The sequence below is a fragment of the Mustela putorius genome, unplaced genomic scaffold (genome assembly GCF_011764305.1).
Source record: "Mustela putorius furo isolate JIRA1106 unplaced genomic scaffold, ASM1176430v1.1 tig00000281_pilon_pilon_pilon, whole genome shotgun sequence".
Lineage (NCBI taxonomy): Eukaryota > Metazoa > Chordata > Mammalia > Carnivora > Mustelidae > Mustela > Mustela putorius.
The window spans coordinates 13,707,027-13,724,165 of record NW_025421343.1 but is presented as its reverse complement, the minus strand read 5'-3'; the positions used below and the strand labels follow the sequence as shown (position 1 = coordinate 13,724,165).

Here is a 17,139-nt window from a genome sequence, read left to right as displayed (position 1 = left end):
AGAGGTATTATGGGTTCAGATTCAAACCACCACAATAAAGCTAATGCAGCCAAGAAGAGAGTCAAATGAATTTTTGGGGTTTCCCAATGCATTCATAAAGGTTGTGTATACACTATACTGCAGTCTACTAAGTATGCAATAGCTTATGTCTAAAAAAAACAATGTACAGACCTTAATTTAAAAATACTTTATTGCTAAAAAATGCTAACCATTATCTGAGCTTTCAATGAGACTATCTTTTTGCTGGTGGAGGGTCTTGTCTCTGTGCTGATGGTTACTGACAGATCAGCTGTTGAAGGCTACAGTGCCTGTGGCAGTTTATTAAAATAAGACAATGAAGTTTGCTGTATCAATTGGTTCTTTATGAACAATTTCTCTGTGGCATCTGATGCTGTTTGACAGCATTTTACCCACAGCACAACTTTCAAAACTGGAGTCAACCCTCTACAATCTTGCTAATTCTTCATCAACTAAGTTTATGTAATATACCAAATCCTTTGTTGTCATTTCTACGGTCCTCACAGCATCTTTTTTTTTTTTTTTTAAAGATTTTATTTATTTGACAGAGGGAGCGACCACAAGCAGGGAGAGTGGCAGGCAGAGGGAGAAGCAGGCTCCCCGCCGGGCAAGGAGCCAAAGTGGGGCACCATCCCAGGAGCCTGGCATCATGCCCTGAGCCAAGGGCAGATGCTTAACCAACTAAGCCACCCAGGCGCCCCGGATCCTCACAGCGTCTTCACCCTCCCATCTCAAGAAACCACTTTCTTGGCTCATCCGTAAGAAGCAACTCCTCATTCACTAACATTTTAGATTGAAGCTATTCAAATATAATAATAAATTGGGAGAATTATCAAAATGTGACAACCATGAAGTGATCAGAAATTGGTGCTGAAGGACTTCTTCAACACAGGGTGTTGCCACAAACCTTCAATCTGTAAAAAGCGCAGTACTTGGGAGATACAATAAAGTAGAGCACAATAAAATGAAGTATGCCTATATTGATTTCATAAAATACCTTTTTTTGTAAGATTTTAGAGGGAGAAAAAGAGAGCATGTGAGTGGGGCGGGGGCGGGGGGGGGGTGGAGAGAGAATCCCAAGCAGACTCCGCACTGAGCAGCCAGCCTGAGGCGGGGCTCAATCTCATAACCTTAAGATCATGACCTGAGCTGTGAAGTGTGTAAACTTGGCGATTCACAGACCTGTACCCCTGGGGATAAAAATGTATGTTTATAAAAAATAAAAAAATTAAAGAAAAAAAAAAGATCACGACCTGATCCAAAATCGAGATGTGGATGCTCAACCAACCAAGCTGAGCTCTCCAGGTGCCCCGTTCATAATACGCTTTAAAGCCAGGACAGAGGACTAGAGAAAGGAGAGAATGAAGCCTTCTCTTTATACTTTCTACAACTTCCAACCACCCCATAAGAATTTATTTTTATAAGTCTTTTTAATTTTGGGGGGACCACAAAGCAAGATTATTAATTTTCTTAATTGTGTTTACCAAAATTTTCTACTTTTTCTACAATGTGTGTATTACTAATGTTTAAAAAAAAAAAAACATAATTGGAAATAGGACAACTCTGGCTTTCTGCATTCCCCACTTTGGGGCTTATGCACAAGAGCAGGACCAAGACATGAGAAAACCAGCACAAAGAACATCTGCACTATTTAAAAAAAAAAAAAAAGGAGGCCCCTGGGTGGCTCAGCTGGTTAAGCAACTACTTTCAGCTCAGGTCATGATCCTGGGGTCCTGGGACTGAGCCCCACATTGGGCTCCTTGTTCAGCAGGGAGCCTGCTTCTCCCTTACCTCTCCCTACTACTCCGCCTGCTTGTGCATACACACTCTCTGTCAAGTAAATAAATAAATAAATAAGCATCATCTAACACATGTGTTTCTTACTTGGTACTACCAGGCCACACACACATTCTATCCTTCATTCCCTAAAAACTCCAGAGGCCATGAGCCCGGAGGCTAGGAAAGGCCTCACTATTTGGCAGCAGTCCTTGAGCAGATACAGGAATGTCATTTGGTGAACAGTCAAGTACAAAGGTGCCTGCGTGGCTGAGTTAGTTAAGCATCTGCCTTCAGCTCAGCTCAGGATCTCAGGGCCCTGGAATAGATCCCCATGTCAGGCTCCCTGCTCAGCGGGGAGTCTGCTTCTCCCTCTCCCTCTGTCCCACTAAATAAATCCCCTCTAATAAATAAAACCTTAAAAAAAAAAAAAAGAGTCAAATACAGTTCTCAGCAAGACTTGGTGTTTCCAAGAACCACTGACTATACCAGAAGGGAGTTATTTCTTAGCTCACCTTCGTAGTGTTCCCAGATTACCTCTTCCCCCGCTGTTCCCATCCTGATCCTACCTGAAGGACAGCGTTGGCATAGTCGTTGGCCTTTATGTTATTCAGGCCCACGATGCCTGGCAAGTAAGTGGTACCATCATACGCCCGGGACAACTTGGCTTGCTTGTCCAAGTTTGCAATCTGCTGCTTTGTGAAAGTGGGTTTCAACACATACTGTAAAACAAAAGAAAATTCCAAATTTTTGTAGATCTGTCTACAGAGTTCACAAGATGTTTCTGAAATAGCAATTTCTGCCAAAAACAAAAAACACTTCACTCATGAATGTCTCACCACACACCTAAAGGGCTCCCAACAATAGGTATAAAGGCTGAGGTAACAAATAGGCCCAGTCCACGTTACTAATCCAGAAGAGGATCTCTGTGTTTAACCCAAAATCACTGAATCCCAGGTCTTTCCTCAGACCTTAGGTCTGGCCAACTCCATGATAAAGGACTGTCAGAAACTGGAAGACACTCAAGTCTCTGCAGGCAGCAGGAGTCTTGAGTCTCAGGTGGGACCTTACACAGAGCCAGCACAGACCCAGCGCGGGCGCAGCAACATCTCCCCAGCTCTGCAAACCTGAGATCTCACAAACTCCCCGTGGCTGGAGGGGCAGGAACAGAATTTTCCCCGGTCCTAGACCTGCAAGGGTCATCACATAAAGGGTTGAACAGAGGTCCTAACAACTCACTTTGAAACCTTGCATTTACTACAGTTTCCCTCTCTCCAAATACTATAACTACTTTAATCTCAACTATCCATAGATCTATAAAACTTAAAAAAGCAACATAAATGTTTCAAACACTTGGAACACCAAATTTTCCTTAAGAACGAACAGAGCATTCAGCATGAATATATAAACACTTGCTAAGAAGGAAAATAATAATCAACAGTTCCAACATTAGTGAAACCCAAGACTTTTCATGCTCTCCACTGAAGTACCGTGACTCTGGGCACAGATCATACACCAGAGAATGCAGCTGGGATGCACAGGCCACTCTGGCCACATCACAGCAAATGCAGCCAGTAGCTAGTATGCAGCCTGGCATCCACGGTCCTACACCAGGCCCAATTCACATCCCTACTTCAGAGTGTGCAAGAGAATATATTTCACAAAAATGCTTTCACCCCTGTTTCTTTAGTCCTAACTATCAACATTAAAAGCAGAAAATAACAGGTAGGCTGCAGATGACAGACCACAATTATGAATCCTGACCTTCTTACTCATGTCTCCCTGGTTCCTCCCAAAGGACAGGCAGCCTCTCCAACCCTAAAGGACTGAAATTCTTCCCTAACCTCATATGAGGCAGGTCCCCAGGAGACCTGGGATGACTCCCAAAAGAACTAGTTCCAAACCAGCCCTCCTGGACACATACTGTGATATCCTCCAGTGAGGAATCGATGATCTCGTAGTTGTCTGGAAGGCAGTAGAACTTGAGGGTGTGGAGGTTGAGGAAGACATGGTGGCTAAACTGGACGCTATGAATGTAGGCATGAGACTTCAAACCCCGGCCTGTAGGGAAGGATGAAAGGCTGTAAGAGTACATGCCAGAGAGGCACAAATCAGATTTGATTTTCCTGTCAAAATTTTGTACTGGGTCATATCAATACCAGCAAAAACAAAGTGCTATGCCATCTGTGCAATGAGTCTCTTACATGGACTCCTCTTATCACAAAAATAAGCAAGGAAGAATAGCACATTAGTATTTTATTCACTGGATGGCATAAAACATTGGTTACAGAAAAAATCTCATACACATAAATATGAAATGTGCATGTGCATGTGGTGTATGAGTTAATTCCACGTTATCTAAAATTATCTATGCATACACCGTATGTAACACCTGCACACACATACACAGATATGCACATATACACATATGAATATCTTATGACAGTGCACCACCAATCAGTCCCGAATTTCCAAACACCCACATTCAAGACAATCCTGCACCTACACATCTTTGTTCACATTGCCACTCCTTTCTAGAATCTCTCTCCGTTACCTAGTTCAAACCCTCTATGTCCTGCCAGTTCAAGTCCCACCTAACCTCCTCTGTGAATGGAACGCAAACACTCCAGCTAACATTGATCTTTGCATATTTCAATTCCCATAGTCTTTATCCATACTCAGTGCCACATAATCCAGCAGTAATCCCTACAATCTTCTAGAGTCTGCTGTTTTATGTGTTAACCTTGACTATGAGCTCTTTATAAGTGCAATGAATGTAGTTTACATTTCTTTTCAATCCTCTAGTACATTGTGTACACAGCATTTGCTTGGTCTGAATGAATTAATAAATTTCCAGAGGAGAACAAAATGAAAAAGCCCTCAGAGCAAAAGGATTTATTTTTTTTTTTATTTATTTATTTATTTTAAGATTTTATTTATTTATCAGAGAGAGTGGGCGAGAGAGCAAGCACAGGCAGACAGAATGGCAGGCAGAGGCAGAGGGAGAAGCAGGCTCCCGGCCGAGCAAGGAGCCCGATGCGGGACTCGATCCCAGGATGCTGGGATCATGACCTGAGCCAAAGGCAGCTGCTTAACCAACTGAGCCACCCAGGCGTCCCAGAGCAAAAGGATTTAGAAAAAAAAAGACATGAGGGATGCCTGGGTGGCTCCATTGTTAAGTATCTGCCTTTGGCTCAGGTTATCATCCCAAGGTCCTGGGATCAAACCCCCACATCAGGCTCCCTGCCTGGTGGAAAGCCTGCTTCTCTCTCTTCCACCTCCCTTGCTTGTGTTCCCTCTCTCGCTGTCTCTCTCTGTGTCAAAAAATAAACAAAATCTTAAAAAAAAAAAAAAAAAAAAAGTCATGAGTACAGAAAACATCAGAGATTCAAAAACCAGACTTGAGGTCTCCTACATAGCCTCAACTAGTCCTTTCTCCCTTTCATATGTATACAGGCTCTAACCAGAGAATCGCCTATTGATTTCTTAAGAGTATCCCAATTTCCTGGGAACAGAGAGAGGGATTCTCAGATGTGACTCCTGACAGCAGCTTACTTTCTTTAAGAGAAAAAAAGAAAAGAAAAGAAAAAAAAAACCACACACACACAAAAAACCATCTGGAGCAGACCTATAGCTGGCACTGAAACTCAGCAAGTTTATAATACACAACATTTACTTACCCTGAAAGTATTTGCCACACACAAGACAGGCATATGCATTGATATGTGAGAGGGAGATGGAACACAGTTTCTCAAAGTCAAAGTCCAGCACACTCCTAAAAGAACCAAACAAACAAAAAAAACAATTAATAGGGAGAGATGCCTTGGAAAGCGCCCAAGTGAAGCAGTACTGGCTCCACGTCCCACAACGTCACACAGCATCCTTCAGAGATAGTTCAACGACCATACATATATCAACTGTGCGGGACATTAACTATTCCTCCCCTAGACATTTAATATAGCACCCCTACCCACCAAGCCCTAAAGCAGTGTCTCTACGAGACACACAACGCAATGTCCCTCTCTTTTTAAAATTTACAACCAGGGGCACCTGGGTGGCTCAGTGGGTCAAGCCTCTGCCTTTGGCTCAGGTCATGATATCAGGGTCCTGGGATCAAGCCCCGCATCGGGCTCTCTGCTCAGCAGGGAGCCTGCTTCCCTTCCTCTCTCTCTGCCTGCCTCTCTGCCTACTTGTGATCTCTCTCTGTCAAATAAATAAATAAAAATCTTTTAAAAAAATAAAATAAAATAAAATTTACAACCAACAGAAAACCTCTCACAGCAGTTGCTTTCTCTGGAGGAAAAGTTAAAAGCAGGACTAATGTAACAGGACCCAAATGGCATTCCAGATTAAAAGACTGGGGATGAGGGCAACCGGTTGGCTCAGTCAGTTAAGTGTCCAACTCTTGATTTTAGCTCAGGTCATGATCTCAGGGTTGTGAGATCTAACCCCATGTCAGGCTCTGTGCTAGGTGTGGAACCTGCTCAAGACTCTCCCCTTCTCCAGGAAAAACAAGACAGGTAATGGAAGGAAATCAAAAGAGTGAACAAACCCTCTTATAAGAGAAAAATCTATTTTTGTCCATAAAAATAAATAGAAAGTCTGAATATTAGGAGAATACCTACAAATAGATTACTTATTCACTGCAAAGTAATGTTATTTGAGTAGCGGGCAGGTTATGGGACAAAAAACTTTACTTCCACTGAATCCACAAGTGACAAAGAGATTTCTCCTCAAATATTAACTATAATTAATTGGTAATGGTCCCAATAAAAATGCATTGTCCATTAAAGGACACAATAGCTACAAGTGGATACTGACATTTAAATTTAATTAAAATCTGAAACTGGGTTCCTCAAGCCATGTTTCAAGTCCTCTCTAGCCATAGAGAGGCTTGAGCCTGTCACAATGGATAGCCTATATAAAAAGTAATTCCACTACTGAGAGAAGTTCTGTATCTAATCTATATATTGGACAGTACTATCTTAGAGTGTAAGTTGAAAAGCATCCAAACATGCCAACGGGGACCAGGGAAAAGAAATAAGGATGAGGTAGCTACCTCTGCTTTAGGATATGTTTATCTGTTTCTCCTTTCTCTGTTGAATTCTGGCCACATTAAGTAGTATCTAGCACATAAAGAATACTCAAAAGATACTTAAATTTGCTACTGTCATTTAAGAACACCATGTACCCTGTTATACCATCAAGGAAATTCAAGATAAACTAAAAGCTCTTTATACACAGGCCCACCCTAAAAAAAACACCCTCTAACACTTTATATTAAAAAGCCAAGATTAATAAATATGGCAAGAAATACAATTTTCTTGCAGAAAGCTTTAAAAGGGATAAAGTTTGTGAACCTGTCAATGTACTGTTCAAAGAATTTTCTGCATAGATTCCATTGTGTTTTCTGCCCTCAGCATCCCTGTTCTACTAACCTGTTAATGGTATCAAGGTAGGGGCAATGGCGACTCCTCCGGTCCTCGGAATCCACACGGCCATTCTTTGCTGAAAGGAAAATCATCATAGGCTGTGAAAATGGGAAACATACTCAGGGTCAACTACTAGTACAAACAAACAAATGAGAAAAGGCCAATAGAATGGGCCCCTTCACTGGTGGCCAGAAATACACCAAACTGGGAGAACATATTTGAAACACATATAACCAACAAACGATTCAATTGCAGATTACATAAATATGGTGAAGGGATAAGAAAAAGACAAACAACCCAACAGAAAATGAGGACTATAACCCTCATCAACATTCAAGAAAATGCCGATTTTATACTACTTCAATATACCACTTCACACCTATCACAGGGAAAATAAAACCAGAAAATTCCAAGTGTCGACAAATACAGAGAGCAGTGGAAATGTTCATGTACTGCTGGTGCGAGTGTAAACTGTTACAACCTTCTGAAAAACAGCAAGATCAAAGCTGAAAATATGCAGACCTCTAACCCAGCAATCTACTTATAAACCAGAGAGAAACTTCTGCACAGGTACACTGGGAGTGCTTTACTAAAGATATTTATAACAGTGATATTTAAAAGGGCCAACATGGAAACAAACAACATGGAAACAAATATCCACCACAAATAAATGGATAAACAACATTCGGGTATATTATCAATACAACACTACACAGCCATAAACATCTATTTGGATGAACCTCAAAAATACGGCTAGCAGGGCACCTGGGTGGCTCAGTGGGTTAAGCCTCTGCTTTCAGCTCAGGTCAAGATCTCAGGGTTCTGGGATCGAGTCCCGCATCGGGCTCTCTGCTCAGCAGGGAGCCTGCTTCCCCCTCTCTCTCTGCCTGCCTCTCTGCCTACATGTGATCGATCTCTCTCTCTGTGTGAAATAAATAAATAAAATCTTTAAAAAAAAATACGGCTAGCAAAAAAACAAAACACAACAAAACAAAAAAAAACCCAACAGACAAATCAGAAGGTTATATATAGTATGATTCCATTTATATCAAACACAAAGTAAAACAGTACTACTTAGAAACACATATATGAGGTAAAACTAAAAATAAAAATAGATCTGGTTAGAAAAAATTTCAAAATAGTGAATTCTCAAGCAAGAAAGGAAAGTAGATACAACTGGGAAAGGGTCTATGGGAGCTTCTAAGATACTGGTTATGTGCCACTTCTAATGCTGAAGCATTAGGAGACAATCCTCCGTGGGTGTCTCATGTCTCTGCCCATATTGTGACCAGAGGCACTGTCTGCCTCCAGACTACCTTAAAACAAGGATATTTGTATAGTAAACAGCAACCGGGTGGGGGGGGGGTCGTCTCCCTACAGAGGAAAAGGGAGTCAAGTTCACAGACCACAAAAACATCCACATTCTTTAAGCCCAGAGTTCCTCTCCTGGAAGGCCACCCACTGTGAGTATAAGTTCTCTTCAAACTGCACTGTGGAAAATGATGCTACAGGAACTTGTCCTGTCTTCATCAGCATCCAGAAAACTGGCAGGCTAACTAGGCAGCTTGCAAATAAAATCTTAAACCCTTCACAATTCTTAACAAGTTGTGTATTTCCACTCTTCTTTAAACTATACTTGTGCGTTATATTCAGTCCATCTTAGTTCCTGTGATCTATTTCATCATAAAAATGAAAGGGAAAAAACAAACAAACAAAAAACAAGCCAGAACAGAAAGTGTGATCCTAGTGTGTCTCAGAGGAAAAACCTCATCACAATTACACAAGGTATCTAAGAAACAACTTCTTTTCCAAAGAAGGGGAAACCTGAACCTGACAAGGTACTTTAGAAAAACAAAGAATACCCTGAAATTATCAATTATTCAAAGAATATTTATCAAACACTTTCTATGACCAAAGTGCTATCCTGGACTGTAATACAAAAATATGTCAGAGGACCCTAAGCAAGAAAATCTAATATTAAAGTAAAATCATACACAGATAAACCAGGACCAGAAAAAAAATTATAAAGCCTCAGGGAATTAGTACTGTCCTCACTACCATGCAGTCGAGTCTGGTCGCGGACACTAGGAGTGTGAATCCCCTAAACCCACGCCCACCTCCACTCCCAGGGAAAGTTGAGAAGAGAAAAAGGAGAACGTAAGAGTGCAGCTCGAGCCCGCCCCGGCCCGGCCCCGGCCCGGCCCCGGCCAGCCCCGCGCACCTCGCACCTCCCGCTCAGGCTCAGAGTCCTCGTCAGCCTCGCGCTCCCGCTTCACCCGCACAGCCGGGACTACGGGCGCCGGGGCCTCCCGCGCGCTCACCGGCTCGACCTCCCGCTTCACACGCACTGGGCTGCCCCGGGAGCTCGGCGCCTCGGCCTCCCGCTCCCGGTCTCGCTCCCGCTTAACGCGACCCGAGCTGCCCCGCGACTCGGACTCGCGCTTCCCGCGGGTAGAACCACGAGATTCACGCTTGGACCGGCCGGACATCGCCACTACGGCCGAGTCGCTCTGCGCAGGCTCCAGGCACGCAGGAGCGCGCGGCAGATAGCCAATTAGGAGCGAAGCTGTTATGGAAAGCTGGGCTCTCTACGAGTCGCCGTGGAGGACATATCATGCCGCGAGAAACTTCTGGGAAGTACTGCGCCTCCTGTGGCCTCTTAGCGTCTGCGTGCACACCTGGGAAAAGACTGCGGGCCTACTGCCACTTTACCCATAATTTTCTGGATTAAAAGAAAGTTGTCTTTGGGCCCCGGATTTCTTCGACATACTTTGTGCCCGGGAAACAGAATCGGGAGGTCGTCTCCAGTCACTGGGCACCAAAGAACTAGGCTACATCCCCAAACCATCCCCCCATGGAGCGGCCTGGCTACTCTATTCCACATTTACACAATTATTCTTGGCATCACGGGAAAATGCAAACGTCAGCCAGAGACAATCTTGACGCTAATAAAGCTCAGACTTCGGGGCCTGTGACCTTCACGACCCTGTCCTCGGCCCTGAACTAGCTTCTTCGTATAGTTTTACCTAGATGAAACTGACATGCAATCAAATGTATGCTTAAAGTGTACAATTTGGGACGCCTGGGTGGCTCAATGGGTTGCCTCTGCCTTCGGCTCAGGTCATGATCTCAGGGTGCTGGATCCAGCTGGATCCAGCCCTGCATCAGGCTCTGCTCAGCAGGGCCTGCTCCCCCCCCCCGCCCCGCCTACTTGTGCTCTCTGTCCCCCAAATAAATAAATAAAAATCTTTTTAAAAAATAAAATAAAATGTGCAATTTGCAAAATACTGACGGATGGGTGTATACCCTCTGAAGCCATCACCACAATCAAGATAAGAAACCTACCCATCAGCCTCAAAATTGTCCTTCCCCAAACATCTGCCTTCTCTCACTACAAAGCAGTTTTATGGGGCGCCTGGGTGGTTCAGTGGGTTAAAGCTTCTGCCTTTGGCTCAGGTCATGATCCCAAGGTCCTGGGATCGAGCCCCGCATCGAGCCCCGCATCGGGCTCTCTTCTCAGCGGGGAGCGTGCTTCCCTCCTCTCTGCCTGCCTCTCTGCCTACTTGTGATTTCCCTCTCTATCAAATAAATAAATAAAATCTTTAAAAAAAAGAAAGCCGTTTTATTGAAATGGAAGCCCACGGCGTGTCCTCTTTTTTGCCTGGTGCCTTTGGCTAGGAGAATTTATTTTGAGATTCATCCATGTGCTTGCGTCTATCAACAACTTGTTCCTTTTTTATTGCTCAGCGGTATTCCATCGTGTGGATATACCAGTATGTCGCTGTACTAACCACAAATTTCTAATTTTGTCATTTTTTTAAAAAGGACTCCCAAACTAAACACTCAGATTCTGAAAAGCGCTGGGTCCTCCCGAGGGGACAGTTGAGATGTGGATCGTGTGGGTTCGGGCTCTGGACCGGCTAGAAGGGGCGCCCCAGTCGCCAGCAGCCTTCGCAGGGCTGTGCGGCCAGGGTGCCGCTGTGTGCCCTGCCCTAGTCTCGCCTCCTCACAACCTCTTTTGAGGTAAATGCGCTCAGTGGCCTCGGCCTCATTTACCGATGAGGACACTGAGGCTCCGCGGGCTTCAATGGTCAGCCGAGGTCACACAACCGGGGATGGGAGTTCTACAGCATTTTCTCACCGCAAAAAGGAAAGGAAGACTCCACACCGACCACTGAGTGGTGTAATGGGTGCTTTGTGTTTTTCTGAATTTTCTGATGTATCAGCAGTAAGCCTAAATCCTGTTTCCTAGTGCTAACGTGACAAAGGAAAGCCCCGACGGGGAGTGAAAGCCGCGCATGCCCCGTCCCAGCACCGGCGTCGGGAACTCCGGGCGCCGCGACGCTCGGCCCGGCAGGCTCTTTCCGGGCGGGACGTCAGGGCGCGGGGCCGGAAGTAGGACGAGGGGCGGTGCGGTACTCGCCCGGCGGGAAGGCGGCCGTTGGGGCCGCTGAGTTGGCGGAGGCTCCCAGCGTAAGGCTCCAGATGGAAGCGGCACCAGATCCCGGGCCCGGGCTCTGCTGCAAGCCTGGCGGGCGGCTGGACATGAGCCACGGCTTTGTGCACCACATCCGACGGAACCAGCTCGCCCGGTACCGCCCCTCCCCGCCGCCGCCCCCAGCCTAGCTTGGCCCGGCGGTCCCTGACTCCCGCTCGGCTCCCCGCAGGGACGACTATGACAAGAAGGTGAAGCAGGCGGCCAAGGAGAAGGCGAGGAGGCGGCACACGCCCGCGCCGACGCGGCCCCGCAAGCCCGACCTGCAGGTGTACCTGCCGCGACACCGAGGTGAGGCCGCCCACCCCGCCTGCCTCCTCCATCCCTCGCGCTCTTTCAGCCCCCAGCGCTCTCTCTACGCGCTCCTTTCTCTACGTGGAAAAAGCCACTTATTAACCCCCAAGGCTCAGTTCATATCGTTCCTTCCCGGAACCCCTACCTCGACGCTCCTCATTCGCTCACTGATTCTCTCTGAGAACAGAGAAGGCTCGTAGCCCCCAGTTAAGCATCACTATTAATAGGAAATACCTGGGAGCCGACAAGTAGTGGTTTGTCTACTGGTTTGCCCACCATCCTGTGCTTTAGGGTTCTCACTAGCTGACGCAGAGCTAGCTTGGCACAGCTGTAGCTGACCAGGACATAGGTGTAGAATGAAACTCAAACTCAGTATTTAAAATGGCCTTTTCTCCAGCTTCCCAGGGACCTAGAGATCACAATAGCTAGGGTGGCACTAAACTTGTTTGGTGTTACTTAAAAGTATTTTTAGATCTTGGGTATGTTAATTCATTTTATTTTCATTGGATCCCATAAGAAGGAAACTCCTGTCACTTGTTTCATAGAAAACAGGAGTAGAGAGGCTAACTTGCCCAAGGTCTCTCATAGCTAATAAATGACAGAGCCTGGATATGAACCCAGGTAGGACTCTGGCCACCTCTCCACTACCTTGCAAGCTTATTCACTAGATGAAGGTGTATTGTGTATCTATCACATGATAGGATTGTGCTGGCCCCAGAGCAGGGATACAAAGGTAAATGAAACTATTGATTGGGTGTGCACTTAACACATAACACACACGCACAGAGCCCCTGAGAAGATCGGGACTTTCTTTATGGTATGTTTTCGTGTGTCCTCCGTGTGGGCAGGGACTCCAGCAGCCTTCCCCTCTTCCCTCTCACTGTGATTCATCCTTCCAGATGGCTCAACCCACCTAAGCAACCCAGACTGTGGGGAGTCCAGTGAAAGCAGCAGTAGTGGCAGCTCCGAGCCAGAACCTTCTGGCCATCAGCTCTTCTGTTTAGAATATGAGGCAGACAGCGGAGAGGTCACCTCAGTTATCGTGTATCAGGTATGCCTCGTGGAAATAGCTGCAGCCTGAAGGTCCTGGGCCGTGCTAGAAATCACTGCCAGAGCCTGAGCCACTGTTTCCCTCAGGGCCAGTGGGAAGGGTCGGCTCCACATAGGAGCGTAGACTGCTGAGCAGTGGTTTTGAGCACAACTCACCCCTGTCACACAGTGATCCTCAGCAGGCCCCTGGGAGGGCATGTGGCCCCCAGCTGAAAATCATTATCACAGGGGACACCTGGGAAATGGCAGGCACTGGCAAGAAGCCATGAATCAAATGGAGTTCTGTGAGAGTGTTGTCTAGGGACAGGGCAGGTCCCCTTTCCAGAAGATGCCCAGCCCTGAGCTTCTTGACTCTTCCTCCACATAGGACGATGATCCAGGAAGGGTGATTGAGGAGGTGTCCGCACACACGCCTCTGGATCCACCAATGCGAGAGGCCCTGAAGTTGCGCGTCCAGGAGGAGATCACAAAGCGCCAGAGCCAACACTGACCAGGCTGAAGGCATTCTCACCAGGCTGGATTCACTGCCCAGGGAGCTCACTCCTAGTTTGAGGGTGTCAGGACCAGTCTGAGCTGATCTTCACAGACACACACACACACACACACACACACCTACACACCAAGCTCAACATCCATAGGAACTGAGTGTTACAGGGACAAACCTGCTTTGCAGGCCATTCTTTCTTGTATGTTGGCCCATTTGACCAGCTGAGTATTCTGGAATTTGAGAATTTTGTTTGGCTAACTTGGTGTTCTAGAAGCAGAGATTCCAGGGAGAGCTGAGGTTTTTGAAACCTTGTGCCAGCATGCTGCTTTCTTACTGAGGTCATATGCTGTGGGACACCTACCTGCTGCTGTTCCACCCAACTTAATGAACCATGTTTGTAGTTTTACAGTTCCTTTTTTCCTTGCTTCTGCTCACTTCCATCCATGTTTTCCTAGACCTTTTTTTCAGCTGTTTCTTTGTTCTTTCCATTCCTTCATCTTTGTCTCAGAACCCGTCAGTTCCACCCCACCTCCCAAGGTGACTGTGGACCTCCCAACTGCTCAGGACTTTGGAGGTGGGGAGTTCTGGGGGGTTTACCTTTCTGACAAGCTCTCCCAGTAATTCTGATACCAGTAACATGGGAGATGTTCATTTTTGAGACTGTCTTGCAAGCATGTCTCCCTATCCTTCCATGGCTTTTGCAAGTTTCTCTCACATTGCTCTGCTTTGCACTGTCTAGATGAAGAGACCTAGGAAGATGATACCAGAACTCAATTGCAAGGATCTCTTGCAGCAAAACCTCCCTTGGTTAGGGCTACAGGATTCCAGTTTCCAACCTCATTCCTAGCTCTGAACAGACCATCCTTTGCTCAGGTTAAAGGGGAATTATCAAAACAAGCTTGAAACTGACTCTCCAAATGTGATTTAACAGTCTCAAATGTACATACAAAGGGAAATTCAACATGAGCAATAATTGCCTATTTGGAGCCCTAGTTGGGGAAAAAAAAGAAAGAAAAAGGCCCATATAATGGGCTGCGAAATGAGCCTCTCTCATCTGCCCTGCCCCTGCCCCATTCTTTCTCCTTTCCCATCTCCCAAGAGTATATAGATCCTAGGAATATCACTGTCTTCAACTCAGTGACCTGTTTCCCTAATGCAGGGCCAGCTAAGGTCTAAGACATCCTATGCACCGCAGTTCCAGCCTCCTGCAGATTTCCAACAATTGACCTAACCTCAGTGACTTGAAGTGTGGGGTTTAAATGAGCCCATGAACACTAAGACTTCTTGAAACCAAAGTCCCTCTGCCCCAGGAGTTTTTCTACATCAGGGTCTCAAGATCAGTCTGACTGTTCCATCTCAGCGACTTTTCTCTTAAAGGACACCTGAGGGCACTGTTGGTTTGTGCCTACACCCCTGAAAATCTACCACCTCAGAAATGGGGCAAGGCAGCTACTTCAACTACATCATTAGAATCCATTAAGCCACAGCTTGCAGTGCCAGAGGAATTCTGGGAAAGTGAGTGAGGTAGATAACTGAGATGGGCCTGATGGTGAAGGGAGCCAGGGACCAGAGTGTTCCTGACCCACAGAGTTGGCCCAAGGTTAAATGCCTTAAATTTGCCAGTCCTGGGCTCATTTCTACTTTCAGAAGAGAAAGTCTGCCCTCCACTTACTCAGCCAGGCTAGAAGTGCCTTTTGACTTACAATGTTAACTACCCTCGAGAGTCTCCAGGTCAAGGAGGCTGTGCCATACTCTCTCCCCAATCTTCCAGCAGCTCAGAGGACTGGGGATTTTAGTTTTCCAGCTCTTCAACCGCTCTTCTGACTTGGACATAGGATCTCACTGGAACTCTTAGGCTTCCTAGTCTGGAAATACTTTTTTGGGTCTGTCTTCTCACAACTGGATGGCCTGTTTCGTGGACTTACTACAGGATTAGAAACAAGACCAGAAGAGGAGGTTGGGGCATGGCACCTGAAATCTTAGCCTCCATTCCTTTTTGTGAGAAGGAAAATGTGTACCTAATACAGCCTTTTCTGTCTGTCGTAACCCTCACACTCTCAGGTAAGAGACTGATAGAAACTTATTGGTGAACATTTTTTCTTGAGGCATTTTGCTTACCAAGCGCATATAAAATATTTTCCACCCAGGAAAGCATCCTCATTCTTAGCTCATTTAAGCAGTGGGACTATAGAAAGCACTAGGCCTCGTACTTAAATTAGAGGTTGTCCTTCTGGGGAGGCCTGTTGGTGGTTTTGCCGCCACTACTCTGGATGTGCCTGAAATGCTTCTCTGGTGGTGGCCCTTGGCCAACTGACAGCCTTAGAGCTCAGGCTCACTGCTCATGGCCACCCCTCCTCTGGGGTCCATGATGGTACTGCTACTGTCCAGTTTATTCACCAGACTTGCCTCTAGACCTCTTCCAGCTGTTTTCAAAACTCCATGCTTTGCCATCAAGGAGCATGTTACAGAGCATTACCCACAGGCTCTGGACATGTCACAGAGGACTGCCCCATGCTGTTGGAAACCGTGGAGCCTTCAGGCAGGCTGCTTCAGAACCAACACTCATTTGACTACATCTATTCTTGGTGGTCAAAAAAAAAAGAAAAAAAATTCTCATAGTCTCGTAGACCTATCTCATGCCCATGAATGTTCTTCACTTACTGAGAGAAGGCCTTGGATTTTTAGACTTTCAGTTGCCTGGTCCTCCATGGGTGATACTATAAATAGAAGGAATCTGGGGGTTTTAGTGGCTTTGGGCTATGTAAACACTGAAGCTTGAACTCTAGCAGTTCACAAGCCTAGAAATCTTTGAAGAATGTAATTCAAGGAGAAGGAAGAATGTAAAGCTTTTTCTACTGAGGGTAGGAGTCTGTGGTGCATGGCCAGCCAATAGGGCCAATGTGGGCAGTAACAAATGCTTCACCCTGTGGATGAGGCTCTGAAAGGGGCACTTCACCTCCACCATCCACTATGAGGGGTGCTGCCAACTAGAGATTAGCCCATGGGGCTGGAAGAAAACCCCCTGTGGTGGTGAGTCTCCAGCCTGCTGTGCATTTGCCAGGATGCTTGGAGAGTAGGATAGTGGATCCCCAGCTGGTTCACAAGAGTAAATGAGACCTTTGCATATAGAAAGAGGGATGAGGACAGATTTTTTTCCTACCTTCAAGCCTTTGGGGAGTATCAGCATGGAATGTTAACAATTATTTGGAAAATTTTCAGCTCCCTCATTGAATTTCCTATTCTATCCCTGAGGACTCAGATGGTCAAGAAGCTGTAGGCACCCACCTCAGATATCTCCAGTAGTTACAACCTTGAGTATATGGCTCCTTTGCCTTCCCAGAGCCTCCAGGATGAGAGGTTGGTTGCACTGGTTAAGTTGTGTTAAATGTATAACAAGCCATATATTCTTACTGTTTTTTCATTTCCAATGTTTCTGCTGTGTGAATGAATGAACTGTGCAAATTATTTGAAAATATTGGAAGGGGGTACTTTTCGAAAACAGTATTCTTTTTAAGCAATAAACTATTTTTACAGCACTGTTTTTGCCAAGGGTTTTGAAATCACTTGTGTACATAAGAAAAGTGAAG

General features: G+C 45.8%; 2 protein-coding genes across 2 annotated transcripts in view; one reads left to right on the top strand and one right to left on the bottom strand.

Moving 5' to 3' along the window:
* Positions 1-9,764, bottom strand: part of USP39 (ubiquitin specific peptidase 39) — a 28,728-nt gene extending 18,964 nt beyond the window's left edge. Inside the window, exons 1-5 of the mRNA XM_045079096.1 lie at positions 9,448-9,764; positions 7,233-7,302; positions 5,475-5,569; positions 3,719-3,855; positions 2,364-2,516 (exon numbers count right to left, since the gene is read on the bottom strand). Of these exons, the coding sequence (XP_044935031.1) occupies positions 2,364-2,516; positions 3,719-3,855; positions 5,475-5,569; positions 7,233-7,302; positions 9,448-9,715 (723 nt within the window). The 5' untranslated portion in view covers positions 9,716-9,764. The remainder of the gene's footprint in view (positions 1-2,363; positions 2,517-3,718; positions 3,856-5,474; positions 5,570-7,232; positions 7,303-9,447) is intronic.
* Positions 9,765-11,572: 1,808 nt separating this feature from the next.
* CUNH2orf68 (chromosome unknown C2orf68 homolog) lies at positions 11,573-17,088 on the top strand. Its single transcript, XM_004742331.3, has 4 exons — positions 11,573-11,818; positions 11,894-12,012; positions 12,915-13,066; positions 13,433-17,088. The coding sequence occupies exons 1-4, from the start codon at positions 11,712-11,714 to the stop codon at positions 13,553-13,555; spliced, it is 501 nt and encodes a 166-aa protein (XP_004742388.1). The 5' UTR covers positions 11,573-11,711; the 3' UTR covers positions 13,556-17,088.
* Positions 17,089-17,139: the final 51 nt, after the last annotated feature.

Coding starts and splice junctions, on each gene's coding strand:
- CUNH2orf68 (XM_004742331.3), top strand. CDS start 11,712: ATGGAAGCGGCACCAGATCCCGGGCCCGGGCTCTGCTGCAAGCCTGGC. Junction 11,819..11,893: donor CGACGGAACCAGCTCGCCCG/GTACCGCCCCTC, acceptor GGCTCCCCGCAG/GGACGACTATGACAAGAAGG. Junction 12,013..12,914: donor GTACCTGCCGCGACACCGAG/GTGAGGCCGCCC, acceptor TCATCCTTCCAG/ATGGCTCAACCCACCTAAGC.